At 36.2% G+C, this 27,772-nt stretch overlaps 1 protein-coding gene across 2 annotated transcripts in view; it reads right to left on the bottom strand.

The window, feature by feature from the left end:
- AFG1L (AFG1 like ATPase) overlaps window positions 1-27,772 on the bottom strand; it is a 60,351-nt gene that overhangs the window by 15,031 nt on the left and 17,548 nt on the right. For both annotated transcript variants that reach the window (XM_041478189.1, XM_041478190.1), the window contains exons 6-10: window positions 23,961-24,060; window positions 20,968-21,026; window positions 5,358-5,440; window positions 1,740-1,810; window positions 1,383-1,483 (exon numbers count right to left, since the gene is read on the bottom strand). In XM_041478189.1, the coding sequence (XP_041334123.1) occupies window positions 1,383-1,483; window positions 1,740-1,810; window positions 5,358-5,440; window positions 20,968-21,026; window positions 23,961-24,060 (414 nt within the window). The remainder of the gene's footprint in view (window positions 1-1,382; window positions 1,484-1,739; window positions 1,811-5,357; window positions 5,441-20,967; window positions 21,027-23,960; window positions 24,061-27,772) is intronic.

The raw sequence follows: 27,772 nt of genomic DNA, 5'->3' as shown, positions 1-27,772 counted from the left end.
ACCTAAATTTAATAGACAATTCTGAAGTTCATGACTATACTTTTCTGCTATGAAGGGAGCACACTGATACCCCTTACCAACATACTGATGTAATATTTATGAAGATACATCAGTGATCTAAAGAGAAAAATCAGTGATAACTGAGGAAGTTGTCAAAAGAAAACCATTTACTGTCTGCCATGTTGTTTTAGTTTTAAGCATGTGATTTTGCTGTAAGAGACTACCATAACACTTCTGCAGAAGGTATCTGAATTGAGACAAGATTTCCTAAGTCCTGGGTGATCCATGTAAGAATGATCTGAACCTCAAATAATTCTTGAACAGGATGAGAACCTTCAGACCACTGACATGTGAGCTAATCAGAGCACTTCTACTTAAAAGCAACTTATTATCCCATTTAAGTACATAAGGTATTTACTGGACTAAAGAATTGTACTAGTATTTGCTGACAGCATAGCTTCCCCATGCTTTAAGAGGCAGAAGGCAGAAAAAGTCTCAAAACCTTTAGTGAAAAGCAAACTATTCTACCCATGACACACCTCTACTCTTACAAATGGCTTATTGGTTTTGTCTGAAACTGAAAACCAACGGTCTAAAACCTGCAGTCTGAAACACAACCAGTGACATTTCTGTCCAAATAGTTATCAACTCCGTAGCTGCAAGGAAGTGAAAGCAAAATGTTATCACCAAAAGACTGGTCACCATCCTGAATCAAAAGTGCTATTGGCCCACTTTAGGGTTGTGATCATTTAACAGCAACTTCAGACATCAGTACAGAGATCACTGAAGTGCAGTGCAACTCCTGGGAAATTGTCTTCCAACCCACTGGAGGTCAAATACAAGGAGAACTTTTCAAGATTCACATCTCACATGTTTAAGCAGAGAATGTGCCAGTATTTAGCAAAATCTGGCATATTTTGAGAAGGCCTAGGATTAAACATTCCTTGTACACGCAGCTGAAACCAAAGCATGGAAGAGAGTGTTACTCTAGTGGTGCCAGGATCACTGTTCCTTTGCTTGAGTATCAAACTGAAACCCCAGATTTAAAAAACAGCATTTGATTGCTATTTACACATTGAGAAGTTACCACCACTCATATACCAGCAGTGATGTTAGGCCAGGCATATATTGCAGTAGGATTTTTGCAGATAATCTGTGATACACCTAAGAGTGAATTTACTATATCATTAAAAAGAAAATTAGTATGGTTCTTTTGAAAAAAGGGGCTTTTTCCTGTTAAATTAAAAATATTTCTGTTCTTTTAAAAAAGCCTTTTTAATTCAGTGCATCTTGGGAAAATAGCAAGTTTGTGTGGTTTGAAATTTTTTTTTAACTGTGAAAAGCCCGAGCATTAACTGATCTAGATTGGACTGGGTACTCACTCTGTCGCACAGCTCTTCAAACGTGAAGTCTGCAATGGTTCCACATGCTTTATTCAGCCTCAGCTCTCTGCCTTGCACTTTTAGAATCCTTGGTCTAGTTACTATGGGAACATGAACAAAGACTCAATCTTCTCTGGATAATTACTATAAAATTCATCTCTTACAGATAGGAAATGCATAGCTTCATGAATAATAGCACATGATTCAACACATAAATTAGACAAAATGCTGATACAATGACTGCCACTTGAGTGTGGCATCAACCCATATACAGCAATGGAACTTATTAATTGGTCAGTGGAGATTGGGCATTGTGTTCTAAATGTATTCTCTTTCAAGAGAAATTAACTTACGTACAATCATTTTGTTTCTGAGCCAGCTCATCAAACAACTTATCCATGACAGCCTCCACATCAGCTTCACTTGTGCTACAGTGAAAAGAATAATAGAATATGAAATTAATAACACTTGAAGCCAACATCAAACAGCTGCCTGAGCCTGCTTAGCTTTTTGCCCATAAAAAAAAGAGAACAGGATGTTATGCTCTAAATACAAACATTACATTTAGAATACACTTAAAAGTAGAGAATATTAACTCTCAGGTAGATGATTCTGCCTTATTTGCATACACTGAAAGACTTCTGTGTTTTGAGCTGTTTCCAGTAATGAGGCAATACAGGCAGAGCAGACCCATTAACACTATGTGTACACAATGAGAAAAAAGCTTCTGGCTCTATCTTGCATGCAAAATAAGAGCAAATAGACAAGGCAAGGCAAGGCAGTCAAGCACCTAAAGAAGTATCCTTTGAAATTTGTGAGAGGGGACTTTGTGAAATTAAATGTTGAAACAGATTTTTTTTTTTTTTGCGGGGGGGTGGGGGGGATGGTGCTGTGTTAAGTCAACCGATTATATTGACCAAACAATTTGCAATATTAAACTGTGAAATTAAAAATACCACTATCATCTCTGTATTAGCAGTTTTAGCAGTTCCCAACCTCTGTTCCTTATACTGCTTGGGAAAAGATCAACCACAGATGGTGAAATGCAAAATATCTGTGCTGATAGCTGAAGTAAAGTTTACATTCATCTTCTGGGCCACAAGAATTAAAAAATCAGTCCAATCAGAGAACTTTTTTTTTAATCACTGAATGGGGTAGAGAGCCAACCTTTCCATGCCTTATACATTCATCTTCTGGGCCACAAGAATTAAAAAATCAGTCCAATCAGAGAACTTTTTTTTTAATCACTGAATGGGGCAGAGCCAACCTTTCCATGCCTTTTTCTTAAAGATGAATAGATAGATAGAGAGATAGATAGATAGATAGATAGATAAGATTTCTAGCTGAGAATAATAAAATAATGTTATGGTAGGCAACAAACTAGAACTAGGATATATAATGTTTCACTGAAGTTTGTGTAAACTCTTCTGGTGTGAAATCTTATTTTATAGATCTTGATGCACTGAAATTACACTGCTGCACACAATTCTAGACATCCTCTTAACTGACAAATGAATATCAGCTTATTAAACAAATACTCTCCTGCTCATTAGTCCTTAAGCACCTTAAAAATGTTAACAGCAGAACTGAAGAAACTACTTTTCAGCTAAAGCTTAATGATGACAAACATTGTAGATACAAAGAATTTGGGAAAAAAATTTTAAAACTCAAAAACTTATACAAGTGCCATTTTGAAGATGCTAAAAACCTTTTCTGACTAGGAGGTTACATAAAATTCTAGACATTTCTCTCAAAATTGATATTGATGTGAAGCATTCCTCTGACAAAATGATAAAGAACAGACAACACCAGAAAAAAGAAGGCCATAAAAGGGGGTAAAGAGCGTGTGCATGTGTGTATAAATATATATATCCATATATCTGTATCTATCTCAGAGAGTATGTGCATGTGCATGCATGTCAGTAACAGAAATTTCAACTGAAAGGCTGCCAGAAGAAACAGGTGAATATGATGCTAAAGTGGATATTTGTACCTAATTGCCAAGAAAGTTTGTTTTGAAAATAGACACCTGAGACTGAGATCAATGAAGTTGCTTTGATCAGGCATCTTGTAATCGTGTTACACTGACTGCTCTCAGATGAGTATGAAACAGCTTTAAGTAACCCTCAGTTACATGTTTTAAATGAAGACAGGACTAGACAACATACGAAGCATCAAGAGGATTCTTAAAAAAAATGTGACAATGATACTATAGCCATTAATAGAAGAACATATACGTGTTGAACAAGAACATTTTCTTTGGGGGGACAAGATTGCTAATTAAATTTTAGAAATCTGTAGCAAAATAGTGTACACAGTACCTAATTTTAAAACAAACCAAACAAAAGGAATTCCCACATACTAAACTAGTTCTACAGGGTTGAAAGCTTCAATGAACCAGTTTGAATAGAAGAATGAATGAAGAAGAAAGGACAAAGAAATAAGTACCTAATTCCATTGGCAGCTATGGGGGTTTTTAATAATTTTTCACCCCACTGCTTCTTAATGATTTGCACATCAAGTTCTGAAGGCAACCAACATCTTCCAGTAAGAGAACATAAGACAGAATTATTGCCAATCTCTGCCATGCACTTGATCAGAAGTTTTACAGCAGAACACAATGAGGTATTTTGGCTGGGTACTACTCCTGGAACTTGTTTATATTGCTTCTCCTCTGAGAGCTGACACCACAGGCACCATGTGTGGCCTATTACCTGCTAGAAACCATAAACATCCTTTTCCTTTCTTCAGAGTACGGACAGTGAGATAACCATGTGGCAGGTGCTCTCCAGTGTCCAACAGGGTCACAGAGCGCAGCAGGCCCAGGGAGCAGCACCACGGCAGGGACAGCAGTGCTCAGAACGAGGGCCGTGATGAGCACGGGTATCGGCGGTGCCTTCAGAAAGAACTTCTGAGCAGGTGTGGCAAAGCACTGAGCAAGTGCAGCCAGGCAAGAATGCAGGACAAGAGCTGCTTTTCTCAAGTTCATATAGCCACAGTTTAAGGATACCGAACTTGCACTGGACCTGTTTTCCACATATGAAATTCTGTCACTTCCTTTCAAAAGCAGGAAGAGTTACCAGTTGTAGTTCTACCAAGCAGTATTCCTCCTTCCAGACAAACAGCTACCACATCTAACTGCATTAAAAAGTAGCATGGACATACTTGGTTTCAAACACCTGCCACACCGATGAAAATACCCCACGTTTCTTATTGGAAACATGATTTTTAAATCAGTATTTTAAAGATACAACTGCTTTAAATCTAATATTAAGCTATTGTAGTCTGCTTGGTTCAGGTTGTCACTGATTAAATAATATTACAAGAGAAAATACAAGATAGAAAAATGTTTGCATTGCAAAGGTTTCAAAGTATTTAAGAGGATGTTCCTACTAGGCAGATTCATGCTGCAAGCAGAAACACAACTGTGAATATATTTTAAAATATATTTATTTGCAAATATAAAGTGCTAAAGAAATTTTGTCATGATAAACAGAAACAATCTGTCAAAACAGAAGGGTGTTGGGTTTTTTAATCCACAGCATTGGAAACACCCAAAATTAAATAAATCCTTGTCATTGGATTTCTATAAATACTTAATTACTTAAATACAATAAAGATGTTCTTCTATTATAAGAGAATTGTGCAATCTCTTACAAGAGGATATTCATTACTTTCTAACCATCTGTCACTTCAGTTCTCCAAACACCACACCTCCCCAAAAAATCTAATTAGTTTTTATTCAGTCACACATTATAAATGATGCTAGTGTGGTTACCAAAAATGTAGTTTAATGAAGTTAATATCAAGGCATAATGGAAGGCGGTTTGCTGAACAAAATGGACCAGAAAGCAAAGAAAGGAAAAGTCACACCCTGCTAATTCTACCATACATTTTTCTTTTCACATTGAATAGGAATTTTTTGGCTAATAAGAAAGAAGAAGAAAGCTAATACAATATCATAGATAAACTTACAGGTAGTAAAGTTTTCCAGCAGCTGGAAGCACTCGTTTCCTGTAGTCTATTCCAGAATCAAGCTGGACTGTGCTGCAGTATTTCTACAGAGACAAGAAAGAATAGCTTTTCTTGAGCCAAAGCTGTATTTATTATTGTCTGTGATACAGAGAAGACACATTGCTGTGATAAACCACCAGCATGAATATAATCTGCACAACTGAAATCTAAGATGTAAAAGCTGGTCTCATTTGCAATTATTGAAGCAAAGAAATAAGCTGAAAATCACTCACATATGCAAAACAAAAAGGCCTATCACAAGTCCATAAACTAAAAAATTAATATAGATTAGAAGTACATGGGATGAAATGAGGGTGGATATTACTTATTCTCTCTAGGCACTGCTTTGTTGCAAAAATTATTTTCACAATAAAATATATACCTTTTGAAATACAAAATTAGAAGCACTAGAAGTTTAACAGAACACAAACAAATTCTATCAACAAATGAAACTATTTCTATTTTATAAGCTAAAAATAATTTTATCTTTTTCTTCTACTAAGAAGAGTAAAGATTTTATAATACAAAGATCAAATATATGAACCACACCAAGTTTTGCTGCAAAATGAACAACAGGGGAATAATCAAAGCTCTATAGCTAAAAGATTTTATTTCATTTGCAATGTCTGAATTAACTCAGAAAAGGATCTTTTTTGCTCCCCTTTAAAGAACCTGTTGAAATTCTAAGTGTGATACAGCTGTCCCTGAGTAGCTGCAGTAATTGCTTCTGTTAGAAAACTTAAACCCAGCTGTACTAAAGGGTGCTTTTTTTATTCAAGGCCTGAGGCTGAGAGCAAAATTCTCACTGCTATCAGTAGGATCAAGATTTTACCCCCCACCCTGACAAAGGGAATAGCTCTGCTTATCTGTTATGACTACTTCAAACACACTTAACTTCTGGGTGTTATATACAGCAAGAAGCAAAAGAAGCTATAGAAGAAAGAGAGGAGAAGTTTAAGCATTTTAGAAAATATAGCTCTATTAACAATTTAATTAAAGCAATAAAACTTTTTTAAATGTAATTCAACACCTGTAAAATTCTTCCATTTGCTAGAATCCACTAAACCAGTCTGCTTCCTCACTGCACCATGAACTATTGGTTTATCTTTAATATTCTCGTTAAGTGTTTCATATTCTGCATGTTTGAATTTTCAAGGCCTTCTTGAAGCTATTCAAATAACAAAATTGGAGATGTCAAACCTCAGTTACAGCAACTACATTGCAGGGAAAACATTTACAAGAACTACCATCAGTGATTTAAGGAACAAAGGCCCTTTTGAACAAATGTATTGCATAGGACACATCACAAATATCTGCAGGAATTACTGTGCTGACTCACTGCACTGATTTTTTGCCCTTGGCTATTAGTGAAGGCTCTATACCTACTTTAAACCTCCAACTTCTCTGCAAAGAGATACAGCTGAAGAAAGAAGGTAAAAAAAAAAAATCATCCTGAAAGCACAGAATCCCAGGAAAATCCATGTATTTTTAATTCCAGTAAGTGAAAAAGCCATGCTAATCAAATCATTATCTCGGACTAAGGCGACTGCAAACACAATAGCATTGGTGCTACAATATTATTATAATCTATTCCCTTTCTTTTCCTAAGAGCTCACAAAGAAAGAGAATAACAGAGCAGAAGAAAAAAGTTCCAGAGGCATGTAATAATAATATGCACAGGGGAGGGAGGATGTTTAAGCTTTTCTTCAGCATCTGTCTGGCAGCCAAGGCCAGAAGGAAGATTACTGAAATTTCACAGCAAAGCTAGTTCACTTAGCTTTTCTTTGCCAGCATCTTTCCACCTAATGGTTTATTTTTCCAAAGTAGTAGATTAACTGAAGTACTATTTTCTTTATGTTAGTAGGGGGAAACCCCCACATATTACTACTACAGCTTTGAGGACTATGAGATTACTTAGATTAACTTTAGATACTTGCAAATGTAGTAATGCTGTTAATCACTGTGGTTTGTTTCTTCCTGGAAACAAGAGATGGGACTTTTACATTAATTCAGCCTCATCTCTGGCCTTCAAGTCAGGTTTATAAACTCTACTGCTCCCTCAGGATGTTGTGTGGCACATAGTGAAAAGTGAACATAGACCCACATGCACTTGAGAGCATTCCATGGTTATGGTAGGGCTGAAAGAACAAAAGCACACCTGAACACCGTAGCTGGTGTCAATTTGTTCCCTGATATTTACAGTGGTGCTGGAGGCTCAGCTGCTAATGACAAGCAGGTGTCCTGTGCACTCAGATACAGACTTGTACTGGGCTATATTATGCAGGTCTGTGCAGCTTGATGAAACAGAAATGGGTGCCCAGTGCTACTTTGTTTTAGTCCACTTGTGTTCCACTTACCAATCTGTCACTCCTTACATGCACCGACAGCTTTTATGATTCCATGACATTACACTGAATGAGTTTTGGAGGTAAGAACCATGAAACTGAAGATGTAAATACCACCAATACAGCTAAAGAGAAGATATCTTTTTCTTTTTTTTTTTTTCCTTCCTTCTCTTTTCTCTGTCTTTGAAGTAATTTGTATGATCACTCTTCAGGAAAAAACACTATCATCAGTGACTCTAGTTAAAAAGAACTTGTGTATTCAAAAAATTATTTATGTTTTTGGACCCCTTTTAAGATTCAAGCATTGCCTAACAGAGATATTTCCTTCCCTATAAGCTTTGTTTGTATGTCTGTAATGATGTACTATTTTTGATTCTAATATGATACAATATGACATAGTTTATTTCAAAAAAACCTGTTAGATGTAAGCAGAATAGCAGAATCCAGTTCAGAGATCTATAAAATACAGTTAATATAGTCCTAGTGATTTTTTTGCTTCCTTAGGAGGCAAAGGTCAACTGAACCAAATGTAAACAAAATGAAAAAACACAGTTCTGATGTACAGCAGTTTTCTGTAATACACAGTGCAAGCATAAAAGCAGAGGACAGCTAACAGGAACTGAGAAATATGTAGTCCTTTTGAAAATATTTGGCATTTTACTCCTGGGAAGTTGCTAATTAATTGATGTGTTTGGTCTCTCCAGACTGATGGTCAGTTCAGGAAGGCACTATGGCCATTTAGATATCATAGTCTAAATACAAATAAAAGAGCCTCAGGAATTTCCTAACCTTTCTACAGGCTGAGGTGTCTATCCATACTCATTGCTAATTATTTTCACTGAGACACTTCAAAGCTCACCCACACCTATTGTGTTAAGACACTCTATGAATACACATAAAATGAACGGCTCCTGCCATTCAACTCAAACATCATAATCTGAATCACAACATGCTCTCAGAAAACAGCCCTTTAAGACATGATTCCTGCAGTTAGATTATAAGCTTTGCAGGGTAGGAACAACCTTTCCTTAGGTGAATATATGATGAGTACAGATCTATAGGTGCTTATGGAAAATAACACAACCAAAAAAACCCCAAACCACCAAACAGAAGTGGGAAATGTTATTTACAAAAATGAGCTCGGCACAGCAGAGGAGAGAAAAGGTGGGACAGCAGCAGCGAACCGAAAGGCAGTAGTAGGAGGATTGCTCGCGCTGTCAGAAAATAACACCACCGTGTCTTCTCCGAGTTAAGAATACACCCTTGGAGATAGTTCCAAGGGGAGATGCAGCACATGGTCACCTTTGCTCAGTCAGAAAGGTCACAGAGAAGTTATGTGCTGAGTAGAGATCCAAAGGTTTTCTTTTTGGGGTTTGTCTACAAGGGTACCCACCATGGTTCTTTGTTTCTGCACACATAAACATTTACTTATCTGTTTCACAGGAAAGCAGAAGAAAAAATATTCATATTTACAAATTTTTTTTTTAGGATACATGCTTTAAATGTTAGAAGACAGTGTATAATCAGAACATATAACAAAAGAAAATAAAGCACACCAAAATAATGTAAATGTCCAAGCTAAACACTTAAAATACTAGTATTTGGAAAAAAGAAAACCAGATGCATGGTTGCATGGTATGGAAAAACAAATCCTGCTCACAAGTGTAAGAACGAAATTCTAAACATCAGAGATGGTGCCTATGTGAGTATCACCATGCATCTTGTCTACCCTTCACAGGTATCAGCAACATTATTCTCCTGCATCATGGTACTAAAAAATCACTACTATAATTTAAAAACCCTGGAAGTTTGGAGAGGGGTGAAAAGATAGGCTTCTCTACTTTTAACTGTTCAGCTTCTTACAGCATGGGGAAAACCCCTCTAAGATTACATATAGAAGTTTTACTTTCTCCATCTTTGGACTTCCTCATCCAGCACGGGACTGATTACACCTAGGGATGTGATTGCATTCTCACACTTACTAATCACCATGGAATCCTAATCAACAGCCAAAGAACTAACTGGAGTGCTCAGGTTGTTAGCACTTAATTGCCAAACCCATAACTACAACAATTGGTTTCCATTTCTTAAGATGGAATTTTAAATTTTCAAATTTCATTTTGGGCTAAATTCCTTTTGAAATAAATACTTAATATTGAAGCTACAGGTAGTCTAGTGGAACCATCATCAGTTCCAACAGATTTTCTATTCTATTGAGAAATTTAAAGTCTGACTTACCCTATTCAATTCAAATGCATAAAATTAATTCGTTATACAATTTATTTTGAAGTCATTTATGTATTTATATATACAAAGAGCAAATACAATTACAGAATTGAAAATGCAATTACTAAGTTAAAAATGCAGTGTAAGCATGGACTCATTCCCACTGAGTGGCTCAAAAAATTTTATTTCAAAATGGAAAAAAAAGGTGAAGCCTCATGGCTCAACTCAAGACACTTAAAACAACCACCTTTAGACAGAATAGATAAAATTAGACTGTCAACAGACCTACTCTAGAAAGTTATTAAATAAAGACTAACAAATACTTTTTTTTTCCAGTAAGCACCTCTGATATTCCTTTATTGCTGCAATCAAGAATGGTAGCTATTAAAATATTTAACTGCTCAAGAAATTATAAGCACACGACAGGATAGATTATTATGAAGAAAGAAACATCAGAAAATTTCAAAAGGCAATCCAGGCTAGCTAGATAACCTGCAAGTTCTCAAGACATGTGTCACACGTGTGTCCCCTGTGTCACAAAAAGCCCTGAAATGCTATAGATGGCCTTGTGGTCCACAATAAACACCGCACTAAGTACCATGTGTCCTCGGAGCTCACTTACTGTGAGCAGCTTGTAACACTTGATAATGCAGGTTACTAGATACTTTTTAACCTTGAAGATCACCCTAAGTTAACCCAATTATTATTCTCTGTTCTGAATTTTAATGGTATTAGAACAAAAAGAAAAAAAGCCATATAAATCATCCTATTAGACCACAAGAATAGACAAACTAATCACCCCACAACTCTAATCAGCAGCCAAAGAACTAACTGAAGTGCTCAGATTAGCATTTAGCTGTCAAACCCACCCATCTGAGGACCTCCAAAGAAGGTGTAGGGGAATAGAGATACAAGAGTGCTTTAATTTAGGAGGATCATCACCTTAATTCCCACATGTGCTGAGTTTCCACAGCCTTTCAGGCCTGGGTCAAACCAGACACTTGGAAAATGCAGTGGCAGCACTGGAGTATCAAAAGCTCATTTTCCATATGAGCAAGGAAGAGTATAGTTCTTTCCCCAAGCAGACAAAGCTGCACAGTTCATACTCTTGGCCTCTGAACAAGCCCATTAGAACATCTACTATTAGTAACCATGCCTATCTAAGAAGTGCAACTTCCAGCCACTCTTTCTGAGGAAAAGGAATCACAACTTTCACATAGATCTCACCCTCCTTTTCAAATGCATCCTCTGATTTGGTCTCCATTTACAATACAATACAATACTCCTTTCCTCCAGCAAATCAGAAAATAATTCCATGTTCATGTGCAATCATTCTTCTCATACATTTACATTCAGCCTAAGATGTTCTCTCACTTCACACAACATGTAGACATGTGATGAGAATCACCAGCTAACAAGAGAAAGAGTTCCTCAGGTAAACAAAGCTCACTAGACTTAACTTTTTTTATTTTTCAATATTTAACTCCATACAGTGTTGAATTATCAACTAGAATATTATTTCTTTCTTAATATTCTTCCTCAAGCAATTTAAAGAAAAGGTTTCTCCATCCAAAAGATACCATTACAACTGGCATTTTCTACAACTATGGTAGAACAAGAATGATCTTAAGCAAAACCGTAGTATGTAACAAAAAAAAAAAAAAAAAAAAAAAATTGCTGATATACAAAGCATGCCCACAGGTTTTTAATTGAGTGTACTCTCAAAGTCACCAGCATGTGACAGTCACCAGAATGTGAAATTTCAGAATATGAAATTTCAGAATGTGAATCTGGTCCAGCTCATTAGCTGGACAGGTCTGTCCACGGCCTGCTGAGAGAAGTGTACAAGGGTAAGTGCAGTTTCCTCTGGTGCAGCTCTACAAGGAGTTCAACCAGGCTGTTAGTCAGGAGCCTGCACAGTACAGGTGAGGCACCTTCAAAGGGCTGCTTCTTTTCTCCTTTTGCCTTTCTTTAAAATAAAAAAAAAAAAAAAAAAAAAAAAATAAAAAAAAAAAAAAGGAAATTAATCAAGTTTGTAGTACTCCTAACTTTCTGCTCCAATGATCCATGGGACTGAGATGTCCTCAGGGAGAGGGGGAGGGAGAAAGGTATTTGGTGGTGAAGAAAAACTTCGTCCAAGCATTGTTGGATATACATATAGTTTTTGCCTCCTTGTTCAGATGTTGTTGAAACAGTAGACTTTAAAGAAAATGTCAATGAATCCTCATAAGCACTATACATGACCTCTGGGGTAATTAGCAATCATTCAAAAGCAACAAGACTAAAGTGTTCTATTCTTTATTACTGTCAGCTCTTTTCTTGATCAGCATTTTAATAAAGATGGTTCATTGCTAAGACAGTTTCATGAATCAGTCATAATTACATTCTGACATGCAGTGAATAGTAAAGCAAAACTAAGTATCACTTCATCAACCTTTCTAACCTTTGTGCAAGTATTAACTGTAAATAATTTTTACACAATCTTACAACAGAAAATCTGCATATTTCTTAGCTTTGTACATACTCTACCCTAACTGAATTTCCTGTGACCTATACCTGAAAAAAGCCCCCAACACTACAATCAGGAATAATTACTTATCTGGCATGGTATTCAGGTACTGCCTTTCACAGACCAAATTAACTTCAAGCAGAAAAGGCTATTTGTTCTACAAAATAGTGCAGTGCTTTACAGGGTTAACTAAGGGTTTTTTACAGTCTTTTCCCCTATATTCTTCTGCAACAATGAAATATGGGAAATTGTTGCAATAGCGTCAGATGATTCATGTTTATCCCAATAGCAAACATGGTTACAAAACTAAACTAAACCAGAAAAAAAAAATTAAAAAAAAAAAAAAAACCAAAAAAAAAAAAAAAAAAAAAAAAAAAAAAAAAAAAAAAAAAAAAAAAAAAAAAACCACCAAGAACCACATGAACAAATTTTGAGGAAAACTTTCCAAATGTCATCCAAGAATCCTGTACAATATCAGGGAAAGTAATCAATCATTCTCAAGCTCTCAAGTTGATTTGGGATAATAAACATTTTGCTTGTGAATTATTTTTCCATGGTTTTAGAGCAAAAATAGCTGGGAAAATAAATATTGCCAAATACAACTTCTTCAATCAAACTTTTTCTTACACTGGTGACAAGAACATTTAAACTTTAAACTGAAGAGTTTAGCAGAGATAAATTGAGAGGCAAAATTCATTCAGTGGAAGTTGCACAAGTTTACATTACAGCCTTCAAAACTTTAACAACTAAGAAACCCCACCATTCTTGCTACCACAAGGAACATACGATCTATTGTACAACTTTGCAGTAACTTATTTTAATGTCTAGCTACAAATCAGCTACCCCCTAAGAAGAGGAAAAATAGACAATTAACTTGTAAAATAATGGTGCATGAATAAAAAGAGAGACTCTTAAAATGTACTGTTCTGTGAATAGTATTTCAGATATTCAAACAAAAGTGAAAGAATTCAGGAGGTACAGATGTGGCTGTGCCGGCTCGGAGACAAGAAGCCTCTCCTTTTTCCAGTCAGGGAACAGAAGAATGGCAGAGTAAACTTCCATGCACTAAGAATTACACTGAACAGTGCTCCCCATTTCCCATCACTTCAGAAAAAATCTTCCTTGCAGAATAAGAATAAATACAAAAGAAAAAAAAAACCCACCTGCAAACCACAAATCACTGCATAACACCCAGTTTTGCTAAAGGACCAGTAATGACTGTAACTTTCAATCTCCTAATAAGCAAGCTGTGGCGTTCTGTGAGAAACAAATGCCAAGAGTTCACTCTGAATTTATAACATGATGTTTTGTAAGCTAAGGGTCAAATTCAACCCAATACATGTACTTCACTGGAATTATACCCTGGACAAAGTTATTTGTCTAGATTTCTTTTATGCTGTTGTTTTTCTTTTTAACATTTGATTTGTATTTCTTTTCCCCAGTATTAGCCTTTGCTCCTGCCAGAACTGTTGGCTGGCAGGAAAAAAAAAAGGAAAGAAAAAAAAAGTAGTCATGATTTACAAAACTGAATTTCCCAGAATAATAATAATAAAAAAAGCGATTAAGATCTAAACAAAGGCTAAAGATGGCTTACGCTTAGCTCTGATGAGGTCCACTACCTCATTACCCACAACTGAAAACTTCTGATGCATTTTGTTTCAAGGGAATCCAAAAGTCCTTGCTGCAAAGCAGGCTGGGGGGTGCAGGGTCCATTCACTCTTTCTGTATCACAACCATTATGTAAGAAGTATAAAACACTGCCTTTATGCTGCCAAACCACAATGACTCTTCTTACATCAAAGGGTTTTTGCCACTAGGGTTTTTTTTTCTCTGAAATTTATTCAAGGCAAGGGCAGGGAGACAACAATTCATACACGCTAATTACACCTAATTATCTATTCCTTTTTTTCCCCCTTTCCACCAGCTTCGGCCAGTGTTATTTGCTATCTGGGTTTCTCACAACCTCCCCTTGCCCTGTCCATCCAACTCAACAGCAAAGTCTTTGAAGAAAACAGTTGTGGCTTCTTAGAATTTTAACAATATAAGGTTCAACTCAAATTAAATTATTCTATTATTAGTTTTGACACATTTATGTGTTAAATATGAAGGCCTCTTGGTTAATTTGGCAAATTCCTCACATCTCTTCACAACTAGAATTGCTGGTAACACCCTCTCTTGTAGGAGCTTCTCCTCATGCTTTCTTTTCATGATCTAAATGAAATGTTTATTGGATTAAAGTTCTTCTCTGCAGACCTCCACGGTGGCCTGTGACAAAGAGCTTAAAAGCTTTATTAATTGGCTCAGGCTTTTCAGGGGGAGGCAGGACCTCATTTCACATTACATCACAAGCAAACAGAACTGCCACGTGTAATTAGACTAATTTACCCTGATACAGCAGGAATCAACTATTCCATATCTATGATATGCTTTCATTTACTCATTTTAATCAAGGAGCAAACAAACCATCAAGAGCTCAGGAAATCCTAACAATTTAAGAAAGGGAGAAGGCAGGAAGCCTGGCACAGAGTTACAGTAGCAACTATTTAATCCTAAAATAAAGTTTTGATCTGCACCTAAATAAACCATCTAGGAGAAAGTGTCTAAGGCAGATATAAAAGGTAAACAAACTGAACAGTTCATCCCTTGAGAATGCAATAAAGCAATAGGTACATTATAAAATATTGTAACAGTTACGTGCTCTGAACTAGAGAATTCAAATAACCCTTGTGTTTAAATTTAACACACACACACAGAGGCTTAGAAAGCTGAATGCAGCAGGGATCAGTAGCTTCTAATCTGACACCTTGCTTTCTATGTACAACATTTTATTACTTGATATTCTCACAAATTTATCAAACTAAGATTTCCCAGAAATTATACTGAGGTAGAAAAATACTTGCAGCACAAAATACTTGCAATCATGCTGTATTTCCTATTTTTATTTTTTCTATGTTTAATTAGGTACACTTCACAAAAGATGAGCACTTCTATTACTTGCAGAGAGAGAGAACAAGAACAAATGCTCCTTCTACTTAGGAGTTTGCTTGGTTACATACTAAGAAGGGAAATAAAAGGCCCAACATCTTCAGTAATGAAAAAGTCAATTGATAGGCGAAGCCATCACAATATCAAAGGCCTAATCCCTGCAATTCTGACTCAGGTGACAGTTCACAGGGGTCAGAGTGGCTGACACTGACCTCAAAAGCAGGTTTTAACTATTCAACATACTGAAAGCTGCTGGGCTATCACACCATTAGACTGGAACAAACTGACAAATCAATTTCATCAAGGAGATGACTTTTTTGGGAGAGGGGGGAGGAGAGAGGCAGATCCGCCACTCAACAAATCCCTGCATTTCTCACACAGGTGGTTGGACAAAAGCTGACTGCACCATCAAAGACATTTTATATCTACCAAATGCCTTTGTACAAAACTAACTCCCACAATTTCCTTAGGGGCAGCTCTAAATGTTTTTAAAACAAGTATTTTTCACATTCTCATGCTAAGCTATTGACAACTAAATTCCTCAGTTTCTTGCTTTGTAGGAAAGGGTGCACTTTAATTAAAACCACAGCCGGCAACATTCTAAATAAATAATCATTAACTGATTTCAAGAAAGACAGGGAAATACAGTGCATAAATAATGCATTGCTTTCTACTTGAGACAAGTGTACAATGCTTACTTACAGTTAAAAGTAATTTTAACCAGTTTTAAAATAAATAATTATTTGGTCCCTAATAGCAGAAGAAAAACAAGAAGGGAAAAAAAAGATGCTGAAAGCAATTTCATGTCCTACTGACAATAGATTTCTAGCTGATTCCTCCCCTTCACTCAAAGCAAAACGCAGGTAGTCAAAGCCAAAGACTTTTTTTCTAAAATTGGGCCTTTTAAAGTTATACTCAGACTACGAAAGGCCCTAAAATTTTTTGACTTTTAGTTAAAATTTAGTGTAGTGCAAGTCTATTGCATGAAGAAAACCTGACAAAACAAAGAAGTTACATACTTGGTACTTCAACACAGCTTGACATTTGGAAGCTTCATGCTATGCTTCCAGGAAACCTTTGGAATTGCAAGAACTGCTCACTCAAGTTACACACTCTACACAACAAATTATTTGAGGAGCTTTCCTTACTGATTTTCAGAGAATGAAACATTGAACTAGCCACTGAATTAGAGTTAGGATTTCAGAACAGTTAAGGGTTGAAGTAAATGTCTTCATTAAATGTCTGCCAAAATTAAAATGTTGTCAAAATTACTGCCAAAACATTAAAGCATTAAAGCATTCTTTTTTCCCCTTTTTTTTTCCCCCAAGAGCCTCACATAATATCTTACATCAAGTTGTTAAAGATTAGCACAGTGTTGATCTGCCTGGGGGCAGGAAGGCTCTGCAGAGAGATCTGTACAGGCTGAATCCATGGGCCAAGGCCAGTGGTGTGAGCTTCAACAAGGTCAAGTGCTGGGTCCTGCACTTGGCTCCCAACAACCCAGGCAGAGCTACAGGCTGGGGAGAGAATGGCTGGAAAGCTCCACAGCAAAAAAGGACCTGGGGTTAAAATTTCTTCACCAAAAGGGTTTGTCAAGCGTTGGAACAGACTGCCCAAGGAAGTGAGACACCATCCCCGGAGAAAGACATGCAGATGTGGCACCTGGGGACACAGTTTAGTGGTGGACTTGGCAGCGATGGGTTAACAGTTGGACTCAACAGTCTTCAAGGTCTTTTCCAATCTTAACGATTCTGTGACTCCAATATACATAGCTTTATTTGTAAATCAGCTTTAAAACATTTAGAAACTTTGTATATTTCTTTTAGGTTGAGAGTAACAATTTTTGGAGTATTTCTGCTCTCTGCATTTGAACAAAGTAACTGTGAGCAAGCAATCAATGGTTTTCTCAAGAACTGTCTTTAAAAAAAATCACATAGGAATTCCACACACTTTAAAATGCTCAGCAAGAGATCCTGTGAGATTAAAAGCTCAATCAGAAGAGACTGAATCAAATTATAATTATAGAATTAAAATATTTTTCTTCCTAATACTTCTTTTCACTGTAAAGCTCTGTCTTTGTAAAATTTCATGGATTGAAGAAGCACTCTTATCTGTTGCAGAAACTAAACTCTTTCATAAGGAATATGGTGTCCCAAAGAATCATAGCCACAACAATGAACTGATCATTCAGAGTCTTCCCCTGTTTATAAAGCTTTGAGTTACAGGATTAAAGAATTGCTGAAAAAATAAATCTCAAACTATTTAATATTTCAAAAGAAGAGAACACTGGGATAAGATCAGAATTGAACTGGGAGCACACACAGGGCAAAAAAAGCTGCCAGTGGTGCTACTGACCTGCCCAATGACACAGACCTGGGGCTTTTACGTGGCTACCAGCTGTAGGACCAGAAGTTTTCATGTGGCTCTAAAAGTTGGAAATTTTCACTTGCAACCTCACAAAACAGTAACTTGCCCCAGTAATCTACCACCTAGAAAGAAAATATGGACAAACTCTGGAAGAAAACTGTATCTTCCCTAGAGTGCTATTTCACCTTTTTGCTTATTCCACAGAAGCTGGTTTACAGTTATCTTTATAGAACACAATAGATACACAATAGAACACAAACACAGACACTGGAATTACATAGACTGCAGAAAATAAAAACAAAATTCAGGATGAACATGGGTAGCTCTAGATCTGGGGAATAAACCATTTCTTTTGATCATTTGAAGACAAGAAAAGATTTGTGTAACAGTTACCCAGGTATCTAGAAACTACGTGTTCCACTGACAAGGAATGAAAAGAGCCTGAAATCTATTTCAAGTGAAGCATCTCTTCACAAAAATATACTGCCAATAGTTTCCATTCATTCCACCTTCCCAAGAACATTTAAAGGAATTTGAAATTCCTGTGCTGAACTTGAACTACTTTTAGTGCTCAAGTCTTATTTTAAGGTTTATGATCATAAGAGTTAATTACTGAAAAAAAACCAAACAAAACCAACCCACCTATTCACTCCCACTGAACCCCAAACAAAAGCCCCCTGGGCAGCTCTGAGCCCAGAGAAAATGACGACAGGAGTTAGTCCCAGCTGTCAAAGCCAGTACGAGGGAACAGGTCAGATGAGACTGACATTACCACAGACACACATGGCTTGGAGAGAGGGAGAGGTTGAGAAGACAGTAAATCAAACATTTGCAAGCAACCAATGCAGTGTTTTCCTTCATATTTTCACAAAAATCCTAGAAGAAATCATATTTACATATTCTAGTCAAGGAATTATGCACAGCTGAGGCAGAAGCTACTTTATCCATTCACACCAATGCCATCACACAGATTCTACACACATCAGGGAGGCCTAAACCTGCTTTTCTCAAACCACCAAAGCCAGAGTATCAGTGTTTTATCCACACCTTTGTAACATAAAGGTTAATAGTTAAAATCTTATCTAGAATACATTCCAGCGTGATTTTTAAATGCTGACTTCTGCTATATTGAATTAAAAATGTAGATTTTGATTTTTTTTTTTTATTAATAATTTTAATACCTTGCCCTTATCCTTCCACTTTCCAACCAGGGTCAGAGAAGCGTTTTGTGAATAAACTTCCTTGGATCCAACTTTTGGTCATTATATCTTTGGGAAAGAATAATGTTACACTGGTAATATTTATTAATGTGACATTGAAGGCACATATATTTAGAGCAGTGTTAAAACACAAAGATGCTGGGAAAAAGAACAACAACAACAAAAAAATCCAGTATTTTAGAAAGGCCCTTGTGAATTATGTTAACATTTGTTTCTCCCTTCATTCATCTGCCTCTAGTCTGGGTTGTGCTACTTGCTTCGTTTGGCAGTACTCCATTCTCTAGACTAATCCACCTTTACTGCTTCTCTCAGCATTCCATCTGTTCCCTACTAAAAAATTTTTATTACCTTCCCAGTCCTGATGAGGTGTTCTGATGCATAAACTACATTTCATATTTTTTAATTCAGCTAGCTAAAAAGACAAAAAAGGAAACTATAAACAAGCACACATGATAGGTATTCTTAAAGCCTGACGATCACTGAAATTAAAGAGCCCTATGTTTATCAGGGAGAAAATTAGGAGTCAACAAAGAAAGGCATATAGAAAAGAATTATTTGCCATGGTTGCTGAATTTCAAAAAGCAAATGCATATTAAACTACTTTTATGCTTGAAAATACTCTGTGATTGGGAATTCTCATCCAATGTAGTCAGCTACAAAATAAACCCTTTTCAAGAATCTGAAATGGAAGTGGTTTTTTTATTTATTTTTATGTTCCTTACTTCTCTAAAGCCATCCAGGTAAGAACCACTCTCACTGGTAACCTCCCTGACTTCATACACAGCCATTCTGAGATGCACCTGAGTGCCATAATCATGTCAATGGCATATTAACTTTTAAATCTGGTAATTGTACAAATGTCAACATTAGATGGGATTTTCAAAGGTTCTTAGGCAATTAAGCAATCTTATAATTCTTAAAGGGCCCACTGAAACTGCTAGGCACGGTCAGCTGCTTTACTGCTGACCACTTGAGCAGAAACATCCAGTCAATGCATCAATTCAGCAATTCCAAATCTCCTATCACAAAGCCAAACCTACCTAAACTCTATCTTACAATTCTTTTATCCTAGACACCAACATAGTTAACATTATTTATGTGTTTATGCTAGCAATACTTCTGTGAAGTAGGGAAACACTGCTATTTCCATTTTACATGTCATGTCAATCCAGAGCAGGATAGGAGACCTGTATGTTAGCCCCAATAACACAACAAGACAATTGTAGTTTGTGAATAAAAATCTCCACAACTTGTCCAGAACTTCTAAGTGTCATTTCAGCTTATATTCTTTTTAACAGCAAAATAAGCACCAATTGTGTTATTCACAGTGGAAGGATCCTCCATTATTAATTTAAATGGGTAGTTTTTGACCTCCCACAACACAACATGCAGACTGAAGGAAGCTTGCTTCAGAGCTGCTGCTTGTTGAACATTATGTGAAGCTTCACAAACAGCCATTGAAAAACACTACTTACACATGAGAAAGACCCAGAAACAAGGCAATTGAGGGGTACAGAACAAACCCTACTTTCCTTATATCAAAGCAACAGCAAGCTGTTCTAGCATTATAAATGTAAGATATCCACAAGTACAACACAGTATAAATGAGTAGAGGGACACTATGTTACACAGCATACCTGCACCAGCAGGAAAGTCTTATCCAAACAAACACCTTCTGATGTCTTAGATAAAACAGTAGTTTTTTTTGTCATGCTAAAAAAGTACAGCTTTAAAAATATGTTAATTCCAGAAGAAAAAAGTCCCTTCTTGCCTTATCTTCAATTAGTTTTGCTCCAAACAGTTAAAGCAGATATATAAAATGTGGAAATTTGCATCAAAGCAATCCTCTACAAATCTTCTACAAACTGATTAATAAAGCAGGCAAAACTGAAAAGCATTGAACAAGTGGCTCTCCTTACCTTCAGCACAGCAATGAATGGTACAAAATTAGCCCTCTGAAGACCATTTTTATACAGATCTGAAAGAAAAGAAATCAGCACCATTTTGCTACTTAGTCTTAATAATGTCAGCTTGTCTTCTAGTCTAGCAAATAGAACTCAGTGCTGCTAGAGACAGGAGGAGGAACAAAAGGCAGAAAAGGAGAGCCAAAATCCATTTCTCTTATTTTACTATATGAAAATTCAGTACAATCTTAAGGAAGAACGGAACATCCTGAGAAGTGAAAAGACCAGGGAGCAAAAAATTACTTAGATCTCTAATGACATATAACTAATTATTGCAGAAGAAATTAGAGCAGCATCTGTTTTAAAGTAAGGGTATAAAAAATATTTGCAATGCTGGGTATACATTAGTATAGATTGTAAAGCCAAACTATGCAACTGCTAAACCCAAGTATTTGGCAGAGGACAAAAACCCCACACAATCTAAAAATACACAATTTGTCTCCACTAAGTTAGCACCATTCTTATTTGATATACTGTGGTACATTTTATCTTCTAGCAATTCTGCCAGGTATACCCCCTCCTCAAAAGCAAGAAAAAGGATCACCCCTAAGGCCAAAAAACCTGAAAATTAAATTAATATGTAAACTTAGGAAAAGTTGCTAAAAATACAACTGAATAAAGAAAAAAAATAGTATGTTATGTAACAAAATGCAGATCTGCATCATCAAAAAAATACAAATTAACAAGACTGAAGTAGCATTTTTCATCTTGCTTATTCTCTAGATATTTATACAACATAAACTTTTCTTCTCTGGAAATTAACCAACTGCCCAACGAGCTCATAACACAATGACTTGTTTAAAAACACAATCACTTAAAACTGTATGATGATCTACTTTGTTTCATTAATATTCGGAAGCCTTACAAAAAGGCAGCTTAGCACCTATAACTGACAAGAGGACTGAATAAGAGAATACAGACAGCTGGCAAACATATCAACAAAATTCCACACAAAGCACGTGCCAGGTTATGATTATCCTTTATACTCCCCATAAGGCCTGAAGGATACAGCTACACTAAAGTTTTTACGCTTTACCAACACCTCACGGTGGACAGAAGATGCTGCATCCACGAGACAGCAACAGGGCACCTACACAATGGTTTTCACAAAATTGGATAGTATGTGGAAACATTTAGAAAAATTATCAGTAAAGGCAATTCCATTATCCTAATTACTAACAAAGTTCTAGGAAGCCATGTATCATGCTCATTCCCAACTGAGCAAATCAGGATAGTCATACATTTGTTAAAATATATAGCAATCAATTGAGTATTTACTTGCAAAAATTAGTGACCATGCAACAGTAGTGTAAGACAGCTACTCCCATTAGCTCTTCTAGCTAACAGGACTGTAAGTTGTGTATTATGTCTCTGTTTCACGAGATCAGAAAAATAAACAGTAATTTTGGTGGAGAAAAGAAGCCAGGACTCCTCAAATACAGTCTCAGTACGTCCCCTCACATTCTCCTGGGGCAGGAGTTGAACAAAGTTACGTGTATCACTAATGGTCAGCAGCTGGGCACATCTGCTCTCTAATGAAAAAGCCATTTCTCCCTCTTGTATCCACAAGAAACAAATCTCTCCATTCAGTCTTACACCTTGGTGTAGCATACTACACTAACCTGACTCCCTTTCATGCAGGGCATGTCAGACACACCCTGAGCATTCCCAAACAGTGACCAAAGAGGGGCATCAGCCAACACCCGGACTGCAACACAGCTCAGCTCTGGAAATGTTGTTCTTGTCATTCTCTGGGATACTTAATACAGGTGGATGTATTCAGGCTGGTACAGTGACTTAATATACATGAAAAACACCCGTACAACAATAAAGGTCATGAAACGACATCTTGATTTAAAACATTGGCTACAATCCTCAAGTTATGGTAAAAAATTCTCCTGAACTTTAAAGAGTAGTGCTTAAAAAAAACCCCAAGGATGGCTCTCAAGTGAGTAAAGCACCAGCATTCAGTTTATCTGTAGTCAACACAACTACAGTAGTTACAATTCCATCTTGTTTGTGCAAAAAAAGGAAAATAAGCCAATGGGAAATAATTTTCTCCCCTAATAAAAACATTTGGGTGGGTTTTTTTGATTGGTTTGGTTTTGTTTTTTTGTTTTTTGCTAAGATAAAGTTCATTGTAGAATTGCCCATCATTAATGATTGTCTTCTACTCAATTAATTTGGGTAGGAAAATTAATGGTTGTTACAGTTAACAATTAAGGTAACTCTTCAGTATTTGAAATTGATCAATCTGAAATGTCATTAAAGTTTATGCATTATGCTAACTGCTAATGCTCTACAACACAAACATTTTCCTCCTTTACAAAAAATTACAATTACTGTGCGGTTAAAATCCATACAGATTTGGGAACTTTGTAGAAGGATCTACTTAGCTAATCACTAGAAATGACTAGTCACTGTAAAGAAGAGGTAGAAATTTAAACAACTCTCCACTTAATTCTCTCAGACCAGCATGTAAGAAGGTAAGAATGGCATCTTGGTAAGTGGCTCTCCTTCAAGCTGGTAAACCACATCTGCAAGTTTCTGAGTTAGGAACTGGGAAGGAATGTGGTATCATTTCCCTTCTTTTGCAGCATCTGATCTTTTCCTATCCTTAAACACACTCGATACAGGCAATATTTTACCCCTCCTCAACTGCCCTCCGCCCAAACACCCTCTCACTGGTTTGGATAAAGTAGAGGAGATGAGAAAAGAGAAGGTTTTGAGAGTGGTGGAGAAAGGAGTACTCTGAGTTTGAGACACAGGAGCGGTAAGATTAAGTGGAAAAACTTTCCTTCTTTAAGAACAAGAAAAACCAGGGACAAGCTGGACTATCTCTGATTCTTACAGAGTTCCTTAAATACTGTATGATATAAACACAACTGTTTTGCAAGATACTGAGATTCACTGGATTTGGGTAACACTGGTAGAATGTTTGTTTTTACCTTCTGGCGGCCTGTTAGATGTTGCCACAACGACAACCCCATTTTGGAAGAGATTTTCAAAAAGCTGCTTCAGAATCATGGCATCAGCAATGTCAGTGACCTGAGAAGACAACACATTTGTTATATCTTGCTTTCAGCTTCTGCTGCAATAGATCTGCAAGTGGCTTTGTAGCTAGGAAAATGCTTGTTAGTGAAAGCCATGGAAAAAGATTCTAATTATTGCTTGGTGAGAAAAAAATAAAAGGGATAATTAATAAGCAGTGAATGTACCACAGTCTTTCAAAACTTGCCCACTCTTTATTGCAGAACTCCACCATTTCTTTACCAATTGCTAAATGATTCCATGTTAACTTCTATTATAAAACTACAGGTGGGAGACACAGAAAACAGACCTAAACATTTAAGAGCCTACTTAATTAGTAACAACATGAAAAAAAACCCAGAAGATAAAAAGAGATACACACCGGCTGTTTTACATTTCTATTACCTTTGAGGCAAAGGTTTGCAGAGGTGAATTTAAAATGGTCATGGGACTTCAGAAATAAAGACAAGTAGCCAACTATACATAATCAGCTGCTGTTGAAAATAGAATGATATGACATAGATACTATTGTGTGATTGTTGCAAAAAACAATTCAACAGATGGCCCATCACAAAAATAAGCAATTTCATTGTTCTTTTTAAGTGCCTTCTATTACTGTCCATGAATAATCAAAAGGCAGGCAGTCACTTCCAGCACAGTCAGCCTCTTCTAACCTTCAGGCACAAAACACGAATGAAAAATAAAAATGGGTAGGACAAGTGATACTGGGGAGGGGTAAGGAAGAAAAAATTACTACAAGATAAGCCATTAAGTAAAATTTCTATAAGTATCTTAATTTTAGCTTAACAAATTTGCTTTATAGTACCAAGAAATAAAAGGATCCAGGAACAATGCTGTAAAGAAATAGATCAAGTTTTTCTGAAAAACCAGCAATTCCTCTTTCACAGGACTTCACCATCTTAATACATAAACCACCTTTATGATCATTACACTTGATTTTCCTGCAGACCCTGTGGTTATTATAAAGACACTTGTTGCATTTTGGCTTGCCAAAACAGACCCCAGTTCTGAGGAAATAAACCAGCGGTGGCATGCTGGGAGTTATATATTCCCATTACACAAGAGATTGACAGACTGCTGTGCTTTCACCACCTCAGATGTGTATGCTGTGATGGCAACACATGTGCCATCACAGAAAGCTTTACCCAGCACAATGTTTTCTTCTACTCCACCTCCCATAATTCTCCCATTTCTAAATTACATTTCAGTGCAGAAAAAAAAAAAAAAAAAAAAAAGATAATTCTACACTAAAAACTTAGGTAAAAGACTTAGGTTACATTTCTGGCAGCTAGTTTTGAAGCAATAATGTTCTTAATGAATGATACATAAACACTAGTTTCCTTCTTCCAAAGATTTTTTTCCATTTTGTTTTGTGAATGCCTTAATAGGGATTATTTTTCCTTTATAAAAAACAAATTTTAAACAATTATTCATGCCTCAGATTTGCATATCTCTGCTCCCTAAGAGGTGATATTAAAAAAAAACAGTAATTCACTATCATACCATATGTTTTACACACTTATGTTTCACTTATCAATAATTTATTTCTTCTGGCTACCAAAATTTATGAATTTCTCCCATTCCTAAGAACACAAGACACACAAGGAATCACTACAGATGTGCATCTTAGGGGTAACTGAATTTCTTGTACCACAAAGCACACGTAAAAGCCAACTTTTAAAAATCTATTATAGAAATAATTTTGTTACAAACCTTTTTGTTTAATATTACTACAAAGCAAGCATGCTGCCTTTAGCAAACAGGGAATGAAAGAGTAATAATGCTCACTTAAAAAAAAACAATAACATTCTCCTATTAATGAGAACTGGTTTTTGATGCAGAATTCTGAGCTCCATTACAAAAACAGAAAAGAGAAACACAAAAAATCCCCAAGAATAACGCACAAAAAAAACCACCAAAAAACCCACCAAACAAACAAACAAACCAGAAAAACCCAACAAACCTCTTGAAAGTTCTGTCAAAAAGCAAGAGCCATTTTGAGGACCAGGATGCAAATGTGAACTCTTTTTATCTAATACACTTCAGGAAAGATAAAAAATTTCTACAAGGTAAAGCAGGTAGAAGACAGTAACTAAAGGATTTTAAGTTCTCATGTTTTTTACTGTATCCAGCATTTATTACAAATGATAACAAAAGCAAACTCTACAAATTACCAATAAGGAGAGCCTGCTAGAGGAGAGAATGGAGAAATTTCATTAGCATTTAAGAGAAAAAAGAAAAAAAAGCAAAGACACTAGACTAATAGTTAATTTACATGTTTAAGTGCCTGAGACTCAGTCAGCCACTGATTGGTACAGTTCCACGTAATGAATGACAAACATAAGCATGTATTATCAGCAATTAGTATTAGCACAAAAATAAGAGCCTAATTTTTATTAGAGGCTTTTAATAGAATGCAGGTTAGTAAAAACTCCCTAAATTGTTAGTTCACTTTTGTAGTCCAAATGATACTATTGGTACCTTAAGGTTAACACTGCATCATGTCTCAGCTTCTCAAGAAGGAGGGACTCTGGTTTTATTATCAATATTAACAAAGGTTACAGTCCTGTGCCAAAATGAGAGCTTCTAACCACCTGTGTATAGTTATTTGGTCACTGCTAGCTACCCCTGTGCTCTGAAATCTCATAATTACAAATGGCTTAATTTAAGGGTTTTTCTTCAAAATGAAGACATTTTCAGAATGGTTTAAGAGTTTTGTGATTAAAAAAAGACTTGAATATTTCCAGTAAACTGTATGACAAAGATCAGTAAGACATAGCAATGCTTTAATAAACTGACAGCCTGGAGCTCAGGCAACTGCTGACAAAATCTTGCTTCAAAATGGACAAACACAGAAGCATAGTGCTGGCACTGAGGTCCTGGCCATCACACAGTATTTGCACAAAGAAACATTAAAGCAATTTTTTTTTTAAATACAACAATACTTTGGAACACAGAAAACTACTTTTACAAGAAGTATTGAAATATTTTTCTAGATCAATTAGTCAATTCTCCACTTGCTTAATAGTTCTCTGGGTTTTGCAGGAAGATTTATTTCAGAATACTTCTGTTTTGCTTTAGCCCATTGTCAATGAGGAAAATGCAACCTCAACAATGCTTTTGTCTTCTGAAGTTCTGCATTTCGTTTCCTCTGCAAAATGAGCATTAACAATATGTTCTGCTGTCCCTGTTTAAAATACCACTCATCCATGTTTCTGTTCTTAAGATAAATGAATAATTAATTTCAACTTATTTCCTTTTTTTTGTTCAGCAGGCATCTGAAAGCAACTTGAAGTGTTTAAAGCAAATCTCAATAGTTTTCTGATGTTGTCTCCACACACTATTATTTTGCAAAACAACCTCACTTTTCATCTGTCAAAACAGAGAGCTGCTTTGTCCACAAGTCAGAGCAGTGTATGTTCTAAGCGTGCAGCTCTTTCCAGTTTCATTTTCATCTAGCAATTCTTTAAATGCTAGTAAACCAGACTGCAGGGAAATAAAACCATGATCTCCACTGCAGAAATGAGCTGCAAACATCCCAAATTAAATATGGCTCCTTAGTATTAATGTTAATTGTCTCACCATGTGAGCTCCTCTTCCAGTCACTGCACTACTTCATGACTATTCAAGCAGAGGGTTTCTTATCCCAAATTTGCCTTCTGCAAAATTTCAGAAAGCTGGAACTCCTCTTATCAGGCAAAACCTTCGT

Source organism: Pyrgilauda ruficollis, unplaced genomic scaffold, assembly GCF_017590135.1.
Source record: "Pyrgilauda ruficollis isolate IOZ18807 unplaced genomic scaffold, ASM1759013v1 scaffold43, whole genome shotgun sequence".
NCBI classification, from domain to species: domain Eukaryota; kingdom Metazoa; phylum Chordata; class Aves; order Passeriformes; family Passeridae; genus Pyrgilauda; species Pyrgilauda ruficollis.
This window is presented reverse-complemented; position numbering and strand designations above follow the sequence as displayed.